General features: G+C 39.8%; 1 protein-coding gene and 1 long non-coding RNA gene across 4 annotated transcripts; one reads left to right on the top strand and one right to left on the bottom strand.

The window, feature by feature from the left end:
* Positions 1-2,136: 2,136 nt before the first annotated feature.
* Positions 2,137-3,378, bottom strand: LOC119899756. The gene is made up of 2 exons (XR_005443908.1): positions 3,293-3,378; positions 2,137-3,041 (listed from the first exon to the last, which is right to left on the bottom strand). It is a non-coding gene; the product is annotated as an uncharacterized LOC119899756 (long non-coding RNA).
* Positions 3,379-8,205: 4,827 nt separating this feature from the next.
* On the top strand, positions 8,206-20,164 carry LOC119907125 (crystallin J1C-like). 3 transcript variants are annotated; one of them, XM_038724736.1, is made up of 11 exons: positions 8,206-8,305; positions 11,425-11,575; positions 12,117-12,183; positions 12,984-13,163; positions 13,968-14,066; positions 14,636-14,728; positions 17,255-17,411; positions 17,508-17,623; positions 18,696-18,773; positions 19,107-19,246; positions 19,728-20,164. In XM_038724736.1, exons 3-11 carry the CDS (start codon positions 12,117-12,119, stop codon positions 19,848-19,850), a joined length of 1,053 nt encoding a protein of 350 aa, XP_038580664.1. In that variant the 5' UTR covers positions 8,206-8,305; positions 11,425-11,575; the 3' UTR covers positions 19,851-20,164. The 3 variants fall into 3 exon arrangements, with proteins under 3 accessions (XP_038580664.1, XP_038580673.1, XP_038580683.1); XM_038724745.1 differs by having other exon boundaries at positions 12,114-12,183; XM_038724755.1 differs by having other exon boundaries at positions 8,208-8,305; positions 19,749-20,164.
* Positions 20,165-25,528: the final 5,364 nt, after the last annotated feature.

The raw sequence follows: 25,528 nt of genomic DNA, 5'->3' as shown, positions 1-25,528 counted from the left end.
GCATCATGCTGTGGGGGTGTTTTTCAGCTGCAGGGACAGGACGACTGGTTGCAATCGAGGGAAAGATGAATGCGGCCAAGTACAGGGATATCCTGGACGAAAACCTTTTCCAGAGTGCTCTGGACCTCAGACTGGGCCGAAGGTTTACCTTCCAACAAGACAATGACCCTAAGCACACCGCTAAAATAACGAAGGAGTGGCTTCACAACAACTCCGTGGCTGTTCTTGAATGGCCCAGCCAGAGCCCTGACTTAAACCCAATTGAGCATCTCTGGAGAGACCTGAAAATGGCTGTCCACCAACGTTTACCATCCAAACTGACAGAACTGGAGAGGATCTGCAAGGAGGAATGGTAGAGGATACCCAAATCCAGATGTGAAAAACTTCATCTTTCCCAAAACGACTCATGGCTGTATTAGATCAAAAGGGTGCTTCTACTAAATACTGAGCAAAGGGTCTGAATACTTATGACCATGTGATATTTCAGTTTTTCTTTTTTAATACATTTGCAAAAATTTCTACATTTCTGTTTTTTTTCTGTCAAGATGGGGTGCTGAGTGTACATTACTGAGAAATAAAATGAACTTTTTTGATTTTTGGAAAATGGCTGCAATGAAACAAAGAGTGAAAAATTTAAAGGGGTCTGAATACTTTCCGTACCCACTGTATATTACAGTTTTCACAAAACGTCATAACATTTATGTTAGCTGTGGTCATGGTAAATGACTCAAACCCACTGAAACTCTAAATGTACCTTAATAAAGAGGTGGGCTGAAATGAGATGATAACGTACTGTTTAATAATAGTCTATGTATTGCATCACTTAAAGGCTATGCATAGTTTTACACATTTCTTCTGGGATGTCTAGCATAATCAATACAGTGGAGACTGTGGAGGGCATGCAAAGAGACAGATAATGAACAGTATTTGTGTTTTATTTACAGTCTATACATAAATATGTTCTTGTTTAGTGATGCATCTTGGGCTGAATGTGTAATTTGCATGATTCATTATGTATGGGAGAACATTTTGTGGCTCCTGCAAAGGCAGCCGTTTGCGATCTACTGACTTCTGTTGAAGATTCACTGGAAACTCCAGAGGGCCTGGTAGAGAGGGATTTAGTGGTGCTGCGAGCGATGTGTTGTGTTTTTAAAAAAAATGTAACCACTGTGCGGTATGTGAGCTGTCATTCTGCTCCTAACATAGACCAACAACAAGAGTCCTGTCTTCGGATTTGCCTCTTTATTTAGTTGTCATTGGGGTTTGTGGCATTCAGACTCACTGAAGTGGAATTTTGAGAGCATTGTGCATGCGATCTGTTTAGGTGGAAAAAAAAATTTAAGTCAATTTTCTGACTAGATTTTTTTAGTAAACCAACACAATGACACAACCATCAAGCCTCATTTATGATTCAGTATCAATATGTTTTAAAATGTAGATTCCCTATATAAAAATATAAGACCGCAGAAACTGTGGTTAGTCACTTTTGGTTGCTTCTTAATCCTCCCCATTCTGCATCAGCCTACTACTGGTCTCACAAATGAGCTCCTCCAAAGTAATAATTATTACTTTCTACAATGAAAGACAAACTCTCTTTCCTCTATCTGATAAAGCCATTCGGCTGACTACCCCCTGCAATTATTTACTCTGTTTTGGAGATCATACACATTTGGTATCACACATTTACAAATGCCAATTAGATTCTTATCCAACACAGTGGTCTAATGAAGAGGCAATACATCACCCTGCTTTTTACTGTAATAATGCCATAATGTATAATAGTAAATGTGTTTACATTTAAGGTTTGAGAGCAATAACATTTTTAACACATTCATCCTGCAAAAGCATAACTTATCATCTCACTAGGCACATGACTGGCATGACTGAGCCAATATATGGTCTAAGTGAAGCTGGTTTAATCTTTTATTGCTTCTGTGTGTGAATAAATGAGGAAACTCTCCTCAGTATCTGCTGCATGCTGACAGCTCTGGCTGGACTTATAACCATCAAATTAAATGTTTTAAATTGCTCAGTAATGGGAATGGAAAGGACGTAGGATATTACAGAATATGCAAGCTGCCTGTTCTTCATCTTCCAGTCATGAATGTTGAGCAAGAGAGTGCACCTGCAATACAGTTTAGATTGATACAAGTTTTTATTGATCCCTGTTGGGCTGTTAGCGCTACAAATAGCAATAGGCTACATAAAGACTGTAGAGTAAATGGGATTAAATTATCATCTGAATCAGGCTGTGCAAAAAGTGATGTAAGCATGAGAGCAACATAAGATTGCAGAAAGATGTGATAAAAGTAGAGCATTCCAAATATATCACAAAAATGTCTGCATTACATAGGCTAACAAAGACAGGAACGTGAGAGGATGAGAAAAGTAATGTGACTCTCTATGCAGCGCAGGGTGTGCAGAAATGTGCTGGTAATCACATTAACAGTGCTATATGAGGATACTCTTACAGTATGTGCAGAAAAGATAAAAGGTAAGAAGAGAGGGACTGCACACCTACAGAATTAATTCCTTTTACACGTAGATTCACAGAGACATTAGGATTTGCAGAGGAAGGAACCTCACAGAAAAATGGCACCATGCAAAGAACGTATGTCAATGAATCACAGAGAGTACATTTACATACAAGGCCTGTGCAAACAATGCTGTGAAGATTAGTCTCCAGCATTTGCAGATATAAACACTTCTGAGATCTAGAATTCCTTGTCTGCGCTCCTTCTCTTCGCATTTGTGCAGATTATTTGGGTGAATGTCAAAAAGAGTGGAAATGTCAACACTCCTACTACTTTTGTTTATCCCACATAGTATTCAAATCAAGACTGATTGAGAGTAGAGGGAGTTTGTGTGGCCGAGTTGTGAGCGTCCAGCTTTGTCTTCCACTGGCTGAACACTGGATGCAATGGCTGGCATAGCACAGATGACAGGAGAGGTGGCCAGCGGCCGGATGCTGGCGTACCTCTCAGGACCCTTCTCTTCTTTCAGCTTCCTCTCCCAGACCATCAGCATTCCTCTGATTAATGCTGTACAGGGGAAACACACAAATATAAAAGTGTGGCAGTCATACATTTGGGAAATTGCAAAACCATTTTTTTTCCTTCAAAATTGCACTTTCAGAAAATTGCCATAACCAAATAATCCCAGTTTAAGTTGTTTGTAGCACAACATGTTATTATTGCCTTTTTGATTTTTCCATCACACACAGATGAATGATTTGCTTATTTCTGCATTATATCACTTGGAATATGACCAGAATTAGAAGGTAATGACTAACCATGTGAGCTTCCAAGAAACAGCATGGTTATGTCTGAGCACATATGGCAGATGTGATCTGACTGCCAGGGATTTTTTTTCCACTGTCACAGAACATAATTAAACAATCAAATAAGTTATAATACAAGCAATAAAAAAAATGTTCATTCAGTCACAGAAGATAAGCAAAAACAAGAAGATGGCACACGATAAGAGGGTATAGAATGTAATAGAAAATATCGAAAGATATCATCTGAAAGCATAAAAGTATATTAAACCAAATTATGAAAATAGTCTACAGCCATGACAGCTGCTCTGTGAGACTATAGTTATGCAGAGCAGTGCTTTGAGCTAAATGTATGCTAACATACTCAAAATTACAATCATACCTCCTGGTTTTAAGTGAGAATAATGTTTACTATGTTTGCCATCTTAGTTTAGCATGTCAGCCTAGTAACATTTGCTAGATAGCACAAAACGCAGAGAGCAGCTGAGGCTGTCATTAGCTTTGGTTAAGTATTGGACAAATTAACATCTCGAACTGATGATGGTGCTAGATGAAAGTTATTACAATTTATCCTGGAGGGACATGACTGTCTGTAGCAGTCAACCCTCTGATGGACTCATGTTAAAAAAATTAGTTGTCAAGGTAATGTCACGGTAACCCATCTAATAGTGTAAGTAGAGATATTTCAGACTGGACCAAAGTGGTGGACCAACCGCACAGACATTGCCATGCAGCTAGCATGGCAAAACATTTAAATGTCAATTTGCATTCTGAGCAAAATGTCAAGTCAAGTTTAATCTTAACTCTAAACTTTTAACAAATTTAGGGGAGACCAGGGATGTTTGTAACACATTTGATATTTTGGTCTGTATCTCGGAGCTCTTTTAAGCCAGTGCTTTCAAAATGTCATTAACTAGTAATATGTGTCTGCTGCAATGGTGTAACTGTTATCTCTGCAACACAGCTGCAAGTTCTTAATGCTAAATTTACAACTTGCATGAAAGATATCCACATAGACACACAATAAAGGTGATTTAAGTTTGATGAGTTTTACTACAAAGCAGGCAATCCTTTAACAAAAATGCTACTTTTTCCCATGTGGAATAAAGACTAAACTGAGAATATGCAGAGTGAATCAGGTGATTTGTAACTTGTTCCTGATTGGAGAAATTGGATGTTACAACTGACCCATGTTACACCCACCCCCAGGTCTCCCCTGCTCCCCTACTAGTTTAGCTATTTCAGTTCCTGGCCAAAAACTGTGTTTCTGTAATACTTTCAAAAGTCTTTTGGTCGCCAGACTATGACTCCTCATGACTTTGATGATGCCTTTACTTGTCATCTAGCACCACCAGCTGATTTATGACTTCACTTATCTGGTGAACAGTATCAGCATTTGTTTTATGGATTGTCCCAAAATGTTGTACAGACATGCATGGTCCTCACTATGAAGACTACTGACTTTGGTGAACCCCTGAGTTTTCATCTAGCTAACTAGGTAAAAATGTTGGTTTATGACCAAATACCTGTAAATCTAATGACATTCTCATTAGCCTTAGCTGTACTTCGTATTTAGTGCCGTATGCTAGCATGCTAAATGGTGAACATGGTAAACATAAGGCTTAGACTGACTCAACATCAGCATGTTATTATTATTCTTATTGTCACTGTGAGCAGACTAACATTAGCATCTACCTTAAAGCACTACTGAGCCTCAAGCCCAGCCTCACAGAGCCTCTAGCATGGCTTTAGACTAATTTCATTAGCTGGCAGCAGTCATCTCTGCTGCATTTTGACCTTGGTGGAGCCTGAAAGAGAACAAGAAAAGACCCCCAAAAACATTTTATAAAACACCTAAAGGTGTTACAGTGCAGGCCACAGACGAACCACAACACTGTTTCCACGTTTTTAAGACATCAATCATCAGATACCCCTCTACTCCCCACTGTCCTGCCAGATGATCAAAGCCCCCAAAGCTTAACAGCCCCCTGAACATGAGGGCAGTGCCACATTGTCCGCACTCCATCAGTATCTTCTCGCAGTTCTGCCAGCCTGTAATTTATAGAGCTTGACCCTGCCCATTGTGTCACCTGATCTGGTGACAGCGGCTGATCTATTTGTGCAGCTCTTTTATCCCCTCTGTGAAGGGCATGTTATCTGTCTGCCGGAGAAAGCAAATGCTCTCCAATTCCTGCAGATTTGCCCTATGAAGATTTATCTCTCAGCTGTACCTAAGACATAATATATTTACATACATTTAAATGTAATGGTTTTTTTCATTAAAATATCCTTATTTGAACTATGCCCTTTAATACTCCCCTCATTTATATTTTATCCTAGTGATGCAAAAAGTCAGTATGTGTCGAGTAGGAATTTTGTTCACGTTCAAGTTTAAACATACAATAGCATAAACAATTTCAGTATTCTTCCAGAGTGACATCTACGACCATATACAAAGGGAATACTGAAGGATGGTTCATTGTTTTCTGCTGTTATTGATTACATGACCCTACTCTTAGTACTCTATTTTGCTGGTTTAGGAGGCCAGAGGAAAAATCAATGTCCTGGGATACCCATGAGAGGCCGTGGATAAGTGGAGCCTGGCCAGGCCTTGCAGGGTTTCATCAGAGTTGGAACAGGGGATCAGTTGGGGAACCGAGGCAGTGAAGTGGAAGATATAGAGAGAGAGCATGCCAATGAAAATGACAAAGAGAGACTATGAAAACTATTTTAACCTTTTAATAATTTGCCCTCTGGTGTTGCAGTACAGTCCGTTAAGTGCAAACTAACTGATAAATGATTGATTTAACCGTAAAAAAAAAAAAACTAATTAAAATTGTCCTAAGTTTAGACACAGGGGTTCACACACAGAAACAGTCCATATGGCAGTAGACAAGCTCAGTGGGTGTGGGGAGTGACCCTCAGTGTTATGTCTGAAGAGGGCCTCAAAAGTTCAGCAAAGCAGAACTGTTGCCTCCAGCTTCAGACACCATGTCCAAAGGCATTTTGAATGTTAGAAGAATAGTAAAATGTAACACAAGCTGAGTTGGATACACTTGCAAGTTAGATTTGATGGCTTGACATGACATTTTATATATACATTCATTTTCCATAGAGCATGAATCCCAATGGATTTGCTGATCCTCAGATTTTTTATCTAGATCCACCGACAGGTCAAATTTTTCTTTCATTTATGAACTAACATTCATGGTTCCCAGAGAATGTATCCTAATGATTTTGGTGATCCGATGACTTTTCCTCAAGGGCCACCATGTGTTTGACATTTATGGTTCTGAGTGAAATATCTCCATGGCTACTGGATGGACTGTCATGAAAATATAGTTCGACATTCATGTTCCCATCACATGACGTTTCATCTTGCACCATCATCAGGTCAAGCACTTAAGTTGTCCAATACTTCGGTTTATGACCAAATACCTGCAAAGCTAATGACGTTCCCGTCAGCCTCAGCTGTACTTTGTGTTTAATGCTAATTAGCAAAAGTTGGCATGCTAACACACAAAACCAAGACAGTGAACACATTACTTATTAAACATCTGCATATAAACATTGTAACTGCATGTTAGCATACTGGCATTTAGCTCAAAGTGCCGAGCCTCACGGAGCCACTAGCATGGCTGTAGATGTTTAGATTTGTTGTTGCTATAAAGATTAGAATTTAGCAAAATATTGTATTCAAGTAAATATTGTTGCCAAGTAAATACATATAATATGGGACGGTGATGAGACGGCCTACAGACGGGAGGTTGATCAGCTGGCTCTCTGGTGCGGTCAGATCAACCTGGAGCTTAACACGCTCAAAACTGTGGAGATGACCGTGGACTTCAGGAGGAGCCCCCCCCACTCTGCCCCCCATCACCATACACAACAGCCCTGTGTCTGCTGTGGAATCCTTCAGGTTTCTGGGATCCACTATATCCCAGGACCTGAAGTGGGAGCCCAACACGGACACCATCATCAAGAAGGCCCAGCAGAGGACATACTTCCTGCGTCAGCTCAGGAAGCTCAACCTGCCTAAGGAGCTGCTGATCTAGTTCTACACAGCCATCATCCAGTCTGTTCTCTGCACCTCCATCACTGTCTGGTTGGGATCTGCCACCAAAAAGGACAGGGACAGACTACAACGTACAGTCAGGACTGCAGAAAAAATAATTGGTGCCAACCTGCCCTCCATTCAGGACTTATACATTTCCAGAGTCAGGAAATGGGCAGGAAACATCACTGCAGATCCATCTCACCCCGGACACAACCTGTTCCAGCTCCTCCCCTCTGGTAGGCGCTACAGAGCACTGTATGCCAAAACCAACAGACTCAGGAACAGTTTCTTCCCACAAGCCATCACTCTGATGAACAGCTGATTTCTGACTCACAGTGTCAGGAACAATTTCTGTGCAATAACCCAGTAACTCTGTCTCTAATCAGCACCTGTTTACTGGTTTCCACTTATTATCTATTTATTCACCATTCTCTATTTCAGTGTTGTTCATACTATGTCATATTGTATATACTGTATACCAATACACCTACCTCAATCATAACGTCATAGGTCTTATTCATTTTTTCCAGCATCCTTTGCACTACGTGTCACACTCTGCCTGTCTGCCATGTCATGTTTTGTACCTTTTGTGTTTAGTCAGCTTTATTATCTGTTATTTTAGTCTGTTGTGTTCTGTCTTGTCTGTCGTCTAGTGTTCAGTAACCCTTGTCTTGTCTGTTACCCCAGTGATCCCTCTGCATGTCTGTCTCTGTTTTCCCCTGCTCTCTCTCTCCCTGCCTGTGCCTCGTTAGCCTCATGTCTGTCACCTGTGCTGCTCCCGCCCTGCTCTTTAGACCCTGTATATGTACCTGGTGTTTCGGTCTTGTCTTTGTTGGGTTATTGTATGTTGTCACCCTGTGTTGCAGTGTGTTCATGTGTTGTCAGTCTCACTCGTTGTGTTTCCCTGCTTGATTTTGGGATTTCTGTTGGACAACCTTTGTTTTTGGACTCTGTCATCAGCCACTCAGTTTGTAAGTGTGCTCGCTTTTTGTTGCTTTAAATGAAACTCTGAACTGCACCTGCTAGTCTTCGTGTCCAGCGTTTGGGTCCTACAACCTGCCTCCACACCACAAATTGTGACACTATGCTCCATCACACTGTGTACATGTGTGCATGTATGTGTACCTGTCTATCATATCCACCTTCAACATGTACATAGTGAGAATAGTCTACTCTTGCATCCTTTGCACTCTGATTACTGCACTATTTGTCAATATGTCTATATTGTCTTGTTCAGTGTGTATATTAGTGTTGTCTATTCTGTAGTTTGTGCCTGATTTTATATTGTACAAGTAAGCACATCATGAGCAATGTACAATCCTGAGTCAAATTCCTTGTATGTGTACACATACCTGGCAATAAAACTGATTCTAATACTAGATCCCAAATCTTAGAATTAGAACAACCCCAACATCAAGCCTACTGAAGCAACACAACAGCATAAAAAATACTTACCCCAAGTACAGCACATGAGTAGCTTGGGTATACACATACACAGCTCATATTAAATCATTTAGTTCACCTGGAGAAATTTTGATTTTCACAATAATTGGTTATTCCCTCTACAAGTGGAGTTAGCATGCCAATCTCTTACATAGCCTCCATTTACCGCAGTCCGGTGATCATTTAGGTATATAGTGATTAAAATCGGTAGGCTAGGATAGTTTGACAGATCAGTGCAGAATGATCATTATCTTAGTGACAGTAAACCATGATGTCACCAGTGTTGGGCAGTAACGCGTTACTGTAATATTACTTTTCCCAGTAACTAGTAGTGTAACTAATTACTTTTCTAAAACAGTAATATTACTAGTTACTAAGGCAAGTAACTGCTGCTTTACTGAACGCACCATCCTGGACGTAATAAATTCACGACTGTGCGGCAGCTCAGCGGGACCGGACTCTGTTGTCCATGTCCAATGGAGAACGAGGGGGAGAGGCTTTCTTTCCACAGCTGTAAGTAGCTTCTGACATTATTGTGTCACAGTCTAAGATGCAAAGAACATAGTCGTCTATTGTAAACTCTGTGCGACCAGAAAAAAGCTTTCAACCGCGAACATTTCTACATCTTATTTATTGAAGCATCTGCTGCAGCAGCACAGCGACGTGAAACTTACAGGAAAAAACTCAGGCAGCTGCTGCCACTGATGCTGGACTCGTCGGGAGAGAGTGGCGTTAATGTAACTTTTTGTAACTACTGAAGACTGCTCTTATAAATAGGCTACATGTGCAGAAAAACAGCTGTTTAAAAGTCGGGATTTAATTGCTTTATTTTCTTATTTCAGCCGGTGGCGTTAAAGTTAGAATACCCTCCCTCCCCCTACCATCATTGTAAATTGGTCTTTGTAAATAATATTCACTTTAATTTTATTTATATTCAAATCCAAATCACAACAACAGTTCTCAATGTGTTGGATCTGTTTGAAGTGCACGATGTATGTACTATTAATGAAAACGCATTTATTTTAAAAAAATTTTTTTATCATGAACTGTTACATTTGTGTTTTATGAGTGTATTGTGGTGAGAATGCTTGTTGGTAGACAACACACATTATATGCTGATGGACATTTGAATTTCCCTGTGGGGGTGCATAAAGGCATATATCTATAAAGCTTTTCATAAAAGAGCAGGTCTAGACCATACTCTGTGCTGTTATTTACAGAAACCCAAAAATTCCCACAAGAGCAAGTACTAGGCGACACAGGCAAGGGAAAAACTTCCTTTTAAGAGGCAGAAACCTCAAGCAGAACCATGGCTCAGGGTGAGCGGCCATCTGCCTCGACCAGTTGGGGGTGAGAGAGACAGAGAGATGTAGCCATAAAGAGGGAGAGAAGTGTGTGTACTCACAGCGTTACAGTCAGTAAAACTAATGTTGCTAAAGACTGAATGAATAATGGTACAGATTTATAGTAATGTTTATGATAATAACAATAGGACTAGTAGTAATACAGTAATTGTAGCAGAAGGTGTCAAGCAGGAACACGGGGGCAGCTATGACTCGCAACCACAGATCCAACTCCACAGCTCCAGAGGTAGCAACACGTGCAGAAAGTGACAGAAAAAGAGAGAAGTGTATTGTCTAGAGCTGCTCTATCTGAAAAATGCAATGAGAACTTTTGATGTGAATCAATGCTATATAATTAAAACTGAATTGAATTTATTTGCTGCAATAGGGCTAGTCTGATAAAGCGAACATTGCCCCTTATGTTGACTGTTAAGACTGAGAGGTCCCCCAGTAATATAAGTCTTGTGTTGGTTGGGAACACCACCCCCATGATTATTTTCCAAGATCGCTCTCCACTACTGCCCTAGACATCTACATGTCCTGAACAATTCCCTGTTTCAGTCTTAGATCTAGGACAATATTCTTAGTAGCTACTAATCTTATGGAACTGATGAGGTGTCATGTAAACTCACTCATGAACCTCACAAAAAATACAGTTTTTCATGCAAAAACTAAAAGGAGAAATGGACATGGACTGTAGTTTTTTAGGACTTTGAATGGAAGCTGATTTATAATAGCTCTCAAACGTTCTCCTACAGCCAACAGGAAACTCTTGCAATGTCACCTTATACATATGTTTTCCATGATACCTCAACAGCTTTTACAAACAGAAGTTAATACAAATACAGTGATAAAGTATTCAATAGTAAACTATGCACACTTGTACAGAACAATTTAGTAGAGTCCAGTTGGGCATATGATTTTACACATCACAAATGTAAAAATACACATTTGCAGATAGTGAAATATTTGTGCATTATTCTACACATTTGTAGATTGTCTTCTGTGGGTTACAAATATTAAAGTCCAATTAAAACTTAATACAGCCCCTGACAAACAAATCAAAGTGTGTTATGTCCTGATGATGTTCAAACACAATGCTGCTTTCTGAATGTTGTCAAGTCAAAGGTACAAAGGATTTAATGACTATTTTTTTTAATTACCCCTCATATACCGTTCAGTACAAACCTGCTTAATGTAGACTTTTGATACTTATTTGATTGGTTGAAATCTATAAACCATACATAACAACTCTAGTCCAGTGTTTTAACCTACATCTTACCACCCCCTTGGCCTCCCTCCAGTGCAATACGAACAGTTGGGTCTCTTGGGTTGCCACTGGTGTATCTTATCAGAGGCAGCTGATGGAACCCTCCCCTTGTCAGAAAACTGAAATTGAGACCACGTTTTACGACATTTCAGGAGTATGCTAAAAGGTGAAGACGAGGCTCTAAGGTAAGGATCAACATGTCTCTGTGTCACTGACATAAAATATAATTCATAATTCAGCACTTTATAATGATGCGCCATATTGTTTCAAGGATATCTGGGGTTTTTGAAAGAAAAGAGACACAAATATTCAAAGCATTTTGAACTGAACAAAGTATTTTCTCAGGTCTAATTATTATAGCAGATGTTTTGTAATTAAATCTAATTAATAATTAATAATTCTGTGTTGCATAAGTTTCCAATGTAACTTATATTTTCTGTCAAAATAAACCACGCAAAGACAAGCCTGTTCCAACAATGAGAATTTCACCAAAAGAAACACTATGACTTCTGCATCTGGATATACTGAATGTTGCATTCATTAATTAAAAGAATTTTAGTTACTGGCTACATTAGACCATTTCCGACAACAATAGTTAGCTGTATATTTATTCCGTTCAATCAAATTACAGGCATTAATTTTAGACAAGTCTTTTTAAAGGTTATGTTTTAATATAAAATGAAACCCTCACATTCTTTTTTGTTATTCTGTCTGAAATGAAAGCAGATGGCCTTGACTTTCGCAGACAGAGCCATTGGGGCCATTATTGGGGCAGCAGTGGCAGATGCAGCTGGTAAGATAACTGTGTGATACTGATGCTGGAGTTAATTACAGCAACATAGCTTTCCATTACAAACCAAATGTGTTTCCATTTAAATCCCACAACTCAATAATTGATAGGCCTATTGCATGTTGTGATGCTTTCATTGAGTTTTTACTGTTTAATGTTACATACATGTTCATACATATTGCAGATCTGATACATACGAGTTAATAGATCGCACTTGTTTTATTTCACCTATGAAGTTCCAGTATTTGTGATTAAAGCTTTAAAATTTTGCTTGTGCTTGTTTGAATTTAGCATTGCATTGTTTCCGTGAGTGTTACACAGACGCATTATCAGTAGCATTATCCATAAACAACATCTGCACATGCTGATAAAGTACAGGGGTGGTTCCTTAGTCATGTTGACTTCACATATAAAGTTATGAAAGTTCAGTTTCTTCAACAGCTGCACTGATAAACCTAAACTAGCCAAAAATGGTCATTTATTTTTATATTATCACATGCCATGCTCAACATACCGTATAATGATGCATACTAAAAGGTAGGGTTGAGTGAGTACTCGCCTGAAACGAGTACTCGGTATAGAGTTTTAACAGAGTAAAATGTGTCAATATTCATTTTCTGATAAACTTTTATAAAGACAATTATCCTGTAAATAGCTCCCCCCCACCCCCATTTCCCTTTCCGTGCTATTTGTTATCGACAGACTATATTCAGGTCAACACAAAAATAAAACTATTGAATGTTCCACCATTTTCTCCCCCTTTTGTCTGTCTGTCTGTGTGTGTGTGTGTCACACCCATACAGCCCAGCCCATGCACTGGATCTACAGTCCAGACAGGCTCAAAGAAGTTCTCTCTGATCTGGAGCCCTGTCCTGAGTTTCGGCCTCAGTCAGCAAACCCTTTCTACCGTAGGACGACGGGCGAGCAGACCTGCTACGGAGACCAGGCATACATCCTGCTGGAGTCACTGAGCCAGTGTGGAGGTAATGAAATTCACCCAAACAGGCAGCAACATACTTTAGGTGTTATTCATTAACATTGTATTCTCAGTGCCCATCAACATGTTACAGTAACAGTGCTTAATATATTGTTCTCAAAGTTACCTCGGTCTGGAGTGTGATATTGTTGTTGTTTCTAAAATGAAGACTACATTTCCCATGAATCCAACTGTGTCCTATCTCCCAAGGAGGATGATTCCTCAAATGTGAAGATTTACTTTTTGTCTTTACTGACACAAGCAAATATTTTGGAAAAGACTGCAGGCATACAGTCAGTCAGCAACAGCCAGGAGATGATTAGCTTATCTTAGCATAAAGGCTGGAAGCAGGGGGAAACGGTTTGTCACAGTGAAATTTAAAAAGGACAAGTTGTTGTTTTTACTATGTTTCTCTGGGTGCTTTGACTTTCTGGGGTCTCCACTAGTTGCCAGACAAACATGAGGGTTGTATCAATCTTCTCATCACACACTCAACTAGAAAGAAAATACGCGCTCTATTCTTAGATAAGCTAGCCAGCTGGCTGTAACTTCATAATCAGCTAACTGAGAGGGGTAGTGATCATGCAATAAAGTCACTTAAGTGTGGGCTATTTCCTAAAATGTTGAACTTTTCCTTTAATAGGTAAGAAATCACATGTTTTTTACCACTCTATATAAGAGATGATGTCACATCAGTGTGTTTAATAGTGAGCAAACAATAAAACAAAAGGCATACATTGCTCATAGAGGTGACGGAATGATTGATGAACATGATTGTTTTCTAAAGATACAGTATGTCATGCATTGGCAGATGTTATTGTAGAAGACTTGACCAAGCGCATCTACAAGTTCTTTGGCCCAGGAACAGTGTATGACCTGCCTCTCAATGATCCCTACAGGAAGAAAGGAGGTACTGTACCTGTTCAACTTTTATGTAACTGTCTGTTTCAACAAACATGTCAATATTTTCATGTCCATATGAATAAATAATCAATTTAACAGGCCAAAAAGGATGTGAGAGCCTCTGCTACTGTCTGATAACACTGTGAGTAATGTTTTTCCCTCCCTGCTGATGTAAATTCCCTCTCCATGAAAATATTCCATACAGTCAGACTTTCCTGTTCTTGGTTGGTATCCAATGTTTTGGCTATTTGCTGCTTTTTTACTGTCAGGATGTCATATAAACACAGTGCAGCTGTAAATCACCATAACAGCACAGGGCGCCACTGGGTACAGTAAACAGCAGAGAGCTTTATGTCTTACAATAATATAAGAAGAGCTGTGTCATCATGGGTAGTTATAGTCATCATGACTGAACTGACAAAGAGCTCCACCTACAGAAACTAAAACTGCATCAACAGAAAGTTCAAAGAAAAATGCTTCTCTGATTCTCTCACCATATTCTATTAATGAGTGAAGTTGTCAAATAACAGGGTATTCATGTTCCTATATAAAACAGTTATTTGATGCATTTGTTAGGTCCCAAAGCCATCCTCCCCATCGATGGCCCATGGAGAAACTCGAGCCTGAAAGCTTTCATCAGAAATGTGGATGCTGGCAATGAAGAAACTGGTAAAGATCATAGGTCATAAGTGCATGAAAATCACCACTGGCTATTTTGGTTGTTGTAGTCTGTCTGCATGCACGCACGCACAAGCACACACACACCCCTTGGATTTTGCTATACTTGTGGGGTCCAACAGCTTTGTGGGGACCAAAATGTTGGAACCCACAAATTTAAAGGGCTGTGTGGTGGCCACAGCCACACAACCAGTTTAAGAGCGGTAACCTCGTGCACTTATATTTTGTCCTTAGTTTATGCTGTTTTTTCCTTTTATTATTTTATATTTATATATCATTTTCATACACATTTATACATTTGTTGCGAATATTTATTTACTTACAAGTAACTCACAGGACACTTGGTTCATTTCACATACATTATACTTTAGTTGAACATACAAAAATATATTTTTGGAGTGCGCACCATTAGTTACTAGGGATGGGACGCTCGATACTGACGTGTTGACGCTGTGTTGAGATCCCGAAGCACAGACGTTTTGAAACACTGCTCCAAAGCGTGGTTCAAAACGTCAATGTCACGTGACCATAGTGAAGCGAGGCTTCGGTGTGTTTCACCCCTGTTTCGAAAGGTGGCACACCTGCAGCTTCTATGCTTGATTCACAGTGTTTGGAACAAACCGCACATCAGCCTCTAACTCATTTGACAGATTTGTTCCAAGGACCCACAGTCATTTCATTTATTGGAGCGACGTGGTGTAGTAGCCTATATCCGCACCTGTAGGCCTATGATGGCAAAAAAAATACTTATCTTTGCCAGCAACAAATGTACCATGTGACCAAATTTTTCCAAGGCTAGGGATGCCGATTATGGAAAAAAAAAAACGACTCAGCCCCAAAGCAGCTGAATATTTCTGAATACAATTCTTGACATTTAACAAGTGAGACACTTTTCAGTTATCATTCTTGAAACAACTTCAACTTTACTCAGTTAGATTTTTAATCTATGAGACCCCATCACTGCCAGCATTCATTATTGTTATTACACTAGGGCCCATATCTTTCCTGCTAATTATCATTACACCTTTGTTAATAAGCTACTGTATAATACTGTTGATATCCACACTTATTATCATTTATTAGGCTATATTCTTAGATTTGTATAATATTATATTCATCACTCACTAACTTCAACTACCTATTATTTCTATTCCTTTTATGTCTTGCGAGTATCTGCAACAAAGACTTCACTGTCTGAGATCAATAAAGTATTCCGATTCTGAATATGAACAAGTTGTCTCTATGGGGTAGTGGTAAAGACACATGCCTTCGGTGTGAGAGACCTGGGTTTGATTCCCACTGTGATACATGTGTCCCTGAACAAGACACTTAACCCCTAGTTGCTCCCAAGGTGCGCTCTCTGACATAGCAATTGTGATTTGCTTTTGAGGAAAGCGTCGGCTAAATGAGTGATTACTTATTTAAACACTTTTATTGCAATCCCCATCTGCTGTCTCTGACAATCTGAAAGCGTGTTTGTGGTATGGTGATTTCTCAGTTTATAATTGTAAATGCGGGTCAGTCATTGTTTCAATGAAACACCTACCAAGATGTGTCTATCAAAAGTGACCAACAGGTGTCACCGGGGAGATGGGTGTCGAAGTGTTTCGAAGCCTCGACACAGTTCCAGCACAATTGCTTCAAAATTTTCAATGTTTCACAAAGCCTTGCTTTGTCCATCACTAGTAGTTGCTTTTGGATTGTTTTTCTGTTTGTATAACTATTTGTTTTTGAGCTTACCAGTGTTGGATACCACACCCTGGAAGGATCCATGAAGTCTGCAGGCTTAAGGGGTGGGGCTTGGAGCAGGAGCAGCTTTATGGGGGGGGGGGGGGGCGGCGGCCTAATTGGACACTACCACTGCTTGTTCTGTCCGGGGGATATTTTGCGGTTTAGATTTATATATTATTGAGTATTTTTGTTGAGTTAAGGTTAAATACTAGGTTACATTTCTTTTGGAATAAGTTTTTGGGTAGGTTTTGCTCTTATTTGTAGTTTATGTAGTAGTGATATTGTTAGTCTCCCCCTGTGTGTCAAAATAGGTCTGATCAGCCAATATAGAAGTCCCTTTTGTTTCTTTTGACCTCTTTTGAGGGCCCAAACTTTATCTTTATTTTTTTGTAATGATTTTGTTGGGAAATAAAAACCCTTACTTTTGAACTTCCCTTGTGATTCCTCTTGCATAACTGCTTGGTCCCTCACAGGCTGTTTGAAGGTCTTGGTTTTAGGGTTAGAATTTGGTTAAGGTTAGGGGCTAGGGAATGCAGTGTGTGTGTGTGTGTGTGTGTGTGTGTGTGTGTGTGTGTAAATGCACACTAACCTGTGGGGACGCTGGTAGAGCCTGCTTTTTGATGGTTAAGATGTGGTTTTAGGGTTCAGGTTACAATTGGGTTAAGAATAGGGTTAGGATAAGGGTTAAGGTTAGGCATGATGATAGGGTAAGGTGCTAGGGAATATGTCAATAAGATGTCCCCACAGGGATAGTGGAACAAACGTGTGTTCGTGTGTGTTTTTGAGGCTGTGATGTGGACTGTCAGATGGACGGTGTCACTAAGCTGGCTCCTGTGGTGGCCATGTATGCTGGCCGACCTGAGATGCTGGAGAAGGTGGAGAAAGCCATACGGGTGACCCAGAACAATGACATGTGTGTGGCTGTGACACTGGCTGCAGCAAGGTAAGAAACAGTCCTAGAAGGTGATAAACTTCTGGTCAGGCATAAAATGATTTCGAAGGGAGTGAAGGCAGGCCAGTGCTTATTTGTCTGTTTAAGGTTTTTGGAACACTTCATTCTAAATGGTCCGGATCCCAATGCTCTGGATGCAGTTCTGGCTCAGTTGAATGACCCGAAGAGACAGAACCCTCAGGAACTGGACCGGGCTGTCATTGGTAAGGCTACAGGTGTCTTTACAAAGTGTCATTTTTAGATTCAAAGGAATTATTTAACATTATCACACCAATTGGGAAATATGCATATTGCCTTCACTGCTCATAATTATAGAAAAAAAGACCACTATAATAACTGTCTTAATATTCCTGGGAAACAGGATATCTAAAAATATCAACCTACCAGCACCTCTAAACCCAAAAGTTTTGGTTTCTACATTGCAGCTTTTGAACAAATTAAACATACAATATATAACATGTTAATTATTGATCTTTAGAAGAACTAATTTTTAGCACAATGATTAGTCAGACAAAAATGGCAAAAGATTAAGCCTCCTGACTTTAGCTCCTTGTTAACGCACAGACTTGAGAAGTGTCAGTCTTTTCATCTAACTCCTGTCAAGAAGGTAAAATATGTAGGCTATGATTCCCAAAATGTCAACCTATTTTTTTTAAAGCAACATTATGTAATAATTTTATCTTAAAAGCACCTGGTATTCGTATTTAGCTTTGGCAAACAGGAAACCTATCAGGGGAATGGCTCAATGCTTTGTGCCACTATATCACACACCAACAAGACTCTTCAGCAAGCTAGTTATAAGAAGAAGCTAAGTTAGCAAAGTTGTCGACAGATGTCCTTATTTATGACGGCAGGGAATTATACTCCTTAATTGCAGGGGTGCCAAGTCACAAAAAAAACTTACATAATGTTGTTTGAAGTTTCATTTCCGTGAGAAAATAAGGCATTCAGGGAAAACCTGCAGCTGCTAGCAGCCTGTACACTGCATTTTGATGTACTACATTAGGATGGATTTGGTGTTAAATGTTCTCGCTATTGCTTGATGGCTAAAAAAGAGGATTTGCTGTTTAAATAGAACCAACAAGCCAAAACTGCAAGAAACATGGAGGAACATGACAAGAAATTATAGCATTTGTATTTCAAAATCTAAATATAATCTTACAACAAAGATGTGTAAGATACATAATGTGTGTAGGCAGCCACAGCCAAAAACAGGCTCTAATATTTAAACACTAAACAATACATTTTCTCTCTCTTCCTGTATCTCTGCTGAAGCGCATATCCACCAGGTGAAGGACAACCTAGCAAAGACATCCCAAGAGCTCATACCTGCTGTGTTCACAAACACATGAGGTAAGCCAATCGGTAGCCTCAGGATCCAGGTCTGTTGATTTGGCATGGCTCGTGTACCCTCCCTGTCACTATATCCGTAAGTAGGTCCTCCAGCCTTTGATCTCCTGACTAGTGGTTTGCCTCCTCCTTCCTTGGCATTTTCCTCTTCCTGCTGAGTTGAGTGTCTCAGGTTTTACAGGGCTAAAAGGTTGATATGCTTACACAAGAGCACAGTGAATAACATGTAATTTGGTGGCAACAAACACTTGGACAACACTGGATCCTCTGTATTGATTGCTGATCTGTTACTGTATCACTTACCATGTCTCCATCTGCTTCTGGGTTTGTGTCCAGCTTTGCCGGGTGCGTTCCAGGGAGCGCTTCATGGAGTCCTGAAGCTGAACCAACTGGATGAAGCAGTCAGGGACACCATGCGCTGCGGGGGATGCACCGCCAGCCGAGCCTCCTTCATAGGAGCCTGTTTTGGGGCACAGGTACTGTAGGAATGTGGCATATAAAACAGTCTTTTGTCACTGATACTGTCTTAGATTTTTTGGAGAAGGAGAAGGAAATGCATCAGAAATGCATATTAAATCATATTACTAAAACATATTACATATCACTCATATTATTTTTTTACTACACCTTTGTATCCTCATTGTGTCAGTATTATTCATCCGCATACATTTGTTTGCCATACAGCTCTAACCGGACAATGAATTGCTGCTGCAGTTCAACTCAGCTAGCTTCATACTGAGCAAATTGCACAGGTTTACAGCTGTCAAACTAAAGGCCAAAGTGTGAACTGATGCTCACTTCAGGTCGAGCCAGGCGATATTTAATGTATCAAACAGATAGCAGTGAATTAAAATATATAATTTTGCATCTTGTTGCTGTCTGTAATCATGGAACTCGATGAGTTTGACAGTGAGCTCAGACGTTCCAAAAGCTTTGTTCTGCCTGTGATGCTTTCAGCTGTCATCTTGGTGTTTTCAGACTGGTCTCCAGGGAATCCCAGAGTCTTGGAGGAAGAGGACACTGAGATATCCTCTGCTGTTGGAGCTAGCCGAAAATGTGGTCAAAAGTCAGCAATTGTAGTACAGCTTTGACTTTGCCCTATATACGATTGTTTTATCACCTATAATTATATTTATGGTGTGTGAATAAGTGCCTTTCAAAGCTATTTTAGAAGACTTTCTCAAGTTGCAGATGTACTTTGACACGGCAATCCATGACAGTCAAATTCTAAAGTCTCGTACTGAATGAAACTTGAATCCATTTGCTCTGTCAAAGCTACATCGTGTAAAAAAGTGAAAGTCTGTGCAAGGTATTTATGTTGTGCTCATGACATTAGACATTGTAAGCAATAGTCTCAAATAAAGAAACTGTCACCAGCATGTCTGTAAATCTTTTTTTTAGTTCTTTTCTGTGACTGTTGGGATCTCACAATCTCAGGGAGCATGCTTAGCCTTGTTGAGAAAGGCATTTTGCTGAAGTTAACTTTCTTTTACCCTGGAGTGTTTTCTTTTATTGTGAGGAGAAAGAGAGATCCAGATTTTCCTACTGGAACAACTAGAGACTGCAACCTATTCTTCCCTCAAAGGAGCTATTCTGCCTTCCTAAAAATGCTGATTTCCATGTTCACGTGTTTAAAGCACCCGCCCCAACAGTTCTGACAGTTAGCCAAGCATGAAACAAATCCAAAGCCTTAATATCTTAGACATTTTGTGGTTGTACAAAAAATGCAGTATGTAGGCTACTGTTGCAGTCCATTCGCTGTTCTACAGATAATACTTGTTGAAAAACAAATAAATAGGCAATAGTTCAAGCTTGCTCAAATCTGAAACATTTCAACGTTAACGAAAATACTGCATTTTCAGTGGTGTATCCTAAACTCAACATAGGAAGAAATATGTGGACGAAGAAACCTTTGAGCCATTGTTTAGAATAAAATGTTTGTAGCTGACAGTGCATTGGTAGCCTACAGAGAGGAAGCCATTTGATTTCTCTCTCTGCCTGACTTCCCCCCGCACAGCAGGTAGCAGGCTCTGTCTGGCATAATTACATCCAGACCTGAAGTGTGTTTCTGTTTTCCAAACATCTGCCAAAGTCCGCTTCCTCAAGACATTTTCTAAGAAAGGAGAAGAGGGTTAGAAATATTATGTTGTAGAAATATTACTCACAAATTCAGTATTGTTCATCAGCATACATAACAAGCTAAACCAGACTGTCAAATCATTGACTTGCAAGTAATCAGTTGCAGTTGCATGAGGATAGGGTACTGTTATGAAAAAAATGCAAATATCACAAGTGGCACCATACTGTCCTTTGGGTATGTACAAAAAATCACAGTGGTACAAAATAGACAATCTAAAGGGGAGGATCTAAGCAATCTGTCCCTGTATCCCATAGTAGCCTTACTTGCAGTGCACACCAATTTATACTTTATGTTCATTAGAATTGCAAAGTTTGTACAGCCACGATTGCTGCTAATAAGAATAAGATGCAGCACTTATGGGGACAAATGAGTCTCCTTCTGCACTCCTTCTCCTCCACTGCATAGAAGTGAAGCATAATAAAAGGAAAGGAGCTGCTAAAGGTTGATAATCAGGAATTGTTTTAGCTCTTGTATATTACTTGACACACAAAACATTTTGCATGCTCAAAGGTAAATTCTCATTCAAACTTGACAGCTGTCAATAATACATGAATAAATCAATGTTACAGGGTCAGTGAGGGTTGACAGGCAAAGGGTGTGAGGTTCAGGGTTCACGGCAGATGATAATTATAAATGGATTTGTCTACTGCTGTAAGGTGATTTATTTTCTTTAGTTTCAATGTGGTTATATGCTGACAAAGCAGTTGAGAGAACAGAGTGGGTAATGCTTTAGATTACAGTCTGCCATGTACATCGTAATTACTCCGAAGTTAGTAACTAAAATTTAAAAGTTACGGTGTAACGTTTTGTACTAATGATGTACCAGCACACAACGTACCAATACCAGTACCAATAAAGAGGTAACAATTTCTGTTTGAGTTTGAATTTGAATTCATTAACAAGCACTGAAAAAAACACTATCATCCAGTAAAATGTTATGTAACTTATGATTCATCCATAGCCATAATATATACTGAAATATACTGTGATGTTGTGCTTTAGTTGGCTTGCCAGCCAACGGCAACCAATTACTAACGTTATCCTGTGCAAAATACTGTAGTTGTAACATTATGGCTTTCAACATTACTTCACCAGCAAGTAGATATTACTATCCTGTGTACCACCGGTGTTATGTCAAAGTGTTGATTTAGCCTTCAAGAAATGTAACAGTACAAAGCAGAGCGTTTTGTTCATTCTAGCCGTTTGTGATGCAAGGCAGGAGCAGACAGATACGTTGGCACAGACCTGCCACTGTTTGCTTCATTATATTCCATTTAGATTTATTTAAGTTTTACCGATACTCAGGTACACAGCTTCTCCACCGTCTCAGTCGCTGTAACTTACGTGACCCACATAATATACAATAATACAACATAATGACACAGGACAACAAAGTGGAAGACCCATGCACTACAGGAATGCTACTTACTACAGTCTAACTGTTATAAAGTGTGGCAACAATCTCATTTAGAATATTCAGTCTAGCTCACTAACTGTTTTCATTATCATCCAGTACATTAAGCTATATGCTGACATTGCTGAGCCTCTGGTGAAAGATAAAAAAATAGCATTAGTTATTGAAAAGCAGGAAGGTGAGCTTATGGAAACATATCATGTCTGCAAATGCAGTCAATGTAACGTTATCATGTAACTAGCATGGATAACTTCTGCCTCAAGCAACCATATGTCTCCACATGATCTTGACGTGAGGTCACAAAAGTTGGAGGAAGAATGATTCTGATGATATCATCATGCAAATACCATATGACAACGTCTGGTGCATACATTTTACTTCGACATGAGTTTCAGTCACCTCTTGAATAATTCCAGGATAAATATTGTCCTCATATTTAAAAAAAATAAAATACTGGTCGATTGATGTAAAAGTTTTGCCAAGAAATTTTGGGCAAGTTTTGACTGTTATCCTCCTGTGTGGATGCTATTGCCTGAACCTTGAAGGTAAAGGTTTTGTTACTATAACAATGACACTCCAGGATCTGGCTTGTTGAGGATACGCAGCTTACATCACAGTAACTGATTTGTCTCTGGGTAACTTCTTTGTGAATGAACATGGTGGAAGGTACTACCGGGAGACTATCTGGCAGATTCTTTGCTTTGTCTTTCCCTTTGTCTTTTGAGAAGGCCTCTAACCCCATCTGGAACGCTCGCCTCAAAAAGGTTCAAGGTGCCTGACTGGAACCCACGTTGCTGCAGCTTAATACAAAACAGATAGGAATTGCCTTTTTGCCTGTATTGTGTTTTGATGAGCTGATTGTGCCAAAGCACTCATGGTCTTCCACTCTACCAACATGTAGTCCTCCACTCCAGTTTGGAGTGTTGCCTGCAAAGCAAAGTTTAACAGCTTGTATTTCAGAGGAGTAGCAAGCATAGTTTTCTAAGAAATATACATGAATTAAGCATTTATGATCTTTCATACTTCTCTTTAGTTCCCGTGAGCGATATGCCGTTTTATGCTAAAGAGGTGTCTTCTGAAGTTTTTATGTTGGCATTTGAAGAGCTCTAGCAGGTTCTCCAGTCACCTCCGTCGTCTTTTTCACTGTTGCTATGACAGACACCTTCTCCCTTTCACCTTCCTTGTTCTCTTTTTCTCTCTGAGCACAGTTTCCATTATCCACTGTGTAAAACCACTTGCAAATCCCCCTCAGTTGCAACTCTCACTAGCAGTTGGACATTCATTGTACATGCAGTCCTTCAAGTTTGTGTCACAGCATATTGACTCTGCCATTTTCTCCAAGTCAGTACACCCAATGAGTCAGAGACAATGTAGCATCTCTACAAGAAAACATTGATTCTCATGTACCTTGCAAAGGCAAGTCTTTCTGTCTGCACTGGATGGCTGAACCACCCAGAAGGGCTGCATAGGAGAGGACAAAGTGTATGAGATCCCGTAGTTGGGGTTCTCAAGGACGCAACGCATTATTCGCTCTGCAGAGAAGGTGATTGGCTGCAATCTTCATTCTCTTCTCGAGGACTCTGAGGCGAGCAGGAAAGATTGTAGCTGACGCTTCCCATCCTGGTCATAAACTGTTTCAGACTCTCCCCTCTGGCAGGAGGCTGCAGTCCATCAGTACCAAAACCTCTCGCCACAAAAACAGCTTCTTCCCGTCTGCAGCTAGCCTCATTAACAAGGCCTGGATCCCTCACTGACACTCCCCTCTTGCAAATGATACAAATGTACTGTTTCATCTCGTGTCGTCCACAGACCTGGCACGTTGCGCATATTTTTTGTTGATTGTTGATCTTTGTTGTTGTATATTTTTATGTTGTCAGTTTATATATTTATATGTACACAATATTCTCTTCCGTTGCGTTACTTCTGCACGGCACAGACCCAGAATAATGCACATGTATATATCTGCAACGTTGTTCTTCTATTCCGTATTTATATATTTCTACATTCATTTATGTTGACTGTATGTTTGTCTACGCGTAGCACCTTATCACCACAGCAAATTCCTCGTATGTGTAAAACACTACTTGTCAATAAAGCTCCTTCTGATTCTGATTCTGATTCCACCACCTGCCCTGCCGCTATCCGTTCTAAACATAGTCGGACGGCAAGATTGCCCAGCAACATTGCTCAAAAAGTTGCCCCGTGTATCATCAGCTTTAGTGTTTGCAGTTTACAGCTCTTACCCAACTGGTGTCATTCCTTGTCCAGAATGATACAACTTTGTCATGCTTTTGAAAGCATTGGGATCTGTATTTCAACTTGTTGGAGATGATGGATATCTTCCTGTGGTTCTGCTGTATTCTTGAAATTGCTAAAGTCTTCACTCACTCTCATTGTCAGCCTCTTATCCCGTGTACAGGGTCGCGGGGGGCTGGAGCCAATCCAGCTGACATCGGGCAAAAGATGGGGTAAACCTTGGACAGGTTGCCAGAATCTCCTGAATTCTTTATTTGAACTTACATTTTATATACTTTCAATTATATACAATATTTTATACTTTCTATACTATCTTAAAACATTTTTGCTTGATAGCCTTGCTCCACCCATGATTAATTTAGACAGACACAGCAGTGTAGGGAAGAGACAGTGAGCAGTGAGACAACTTGAGCCTCCACTGATTATTTTAAGGCATGGATTTGTGTTTTACTGACTGCTTAACCAACTTAACATTCCTGTGACAGCGGCTATCCCGTGAAGTGCTGGCTCCACACCTCATTCGCCAACCCACAGAGCGTAGGGTTGTCAATTTGTGTCTGTAACACAGCATCAATCAGGACGTGGCCACTGGTGCGAGTATGTGGTGCACAGGGCTGGCTGAGGGACTGGCATACAGTAATCTAAGACTAAAAACTAATTAATTATTCTGTCCAGTTTGAGAAAAAACGTTCAAAGACAAGAAAAGCATATAATTTTCTCTGCTATATATTTGAATAGCTGAGTTGAGACTTGAATTTGATCACTGAGACAAATGCCTGACACTGTGTAGCTTCATTTATTAGCCGAAGGAATTTCCTTTGGATCTTACTGTTATTACAAATAAAGATCAGTGCAGTGAGAGAGAGAAAAAAGAGCATTTTAAGATCATATAAATTTGGATCAAAGGACTATTTCTCAGGTGCTAAATTTAAGAAGTATGAGAAAATG

Source organism: Micropterus salmoides, unplaced genomic scaffold (assembly GCF_014851395.1).
Source record: "Micropterus salmoides isolate LMB-PRFRI ecotype aquatic unplaced genomic scaffold, ASM1485139v1 Ms_hic_scaffold_1, whole genome shotgun sequence".
Taxonomy (NCBI): Eukaryota; Metazoa; Chordata; class Actinopteri; order Centrarchiformes; family Centrarchidae; genus Micropterus; species Micropterus salmoides.
Note: the sequence above shows the minus strand (reverse complement) of the source record. Positions and strands in the feature narration are given on the sequence as shown.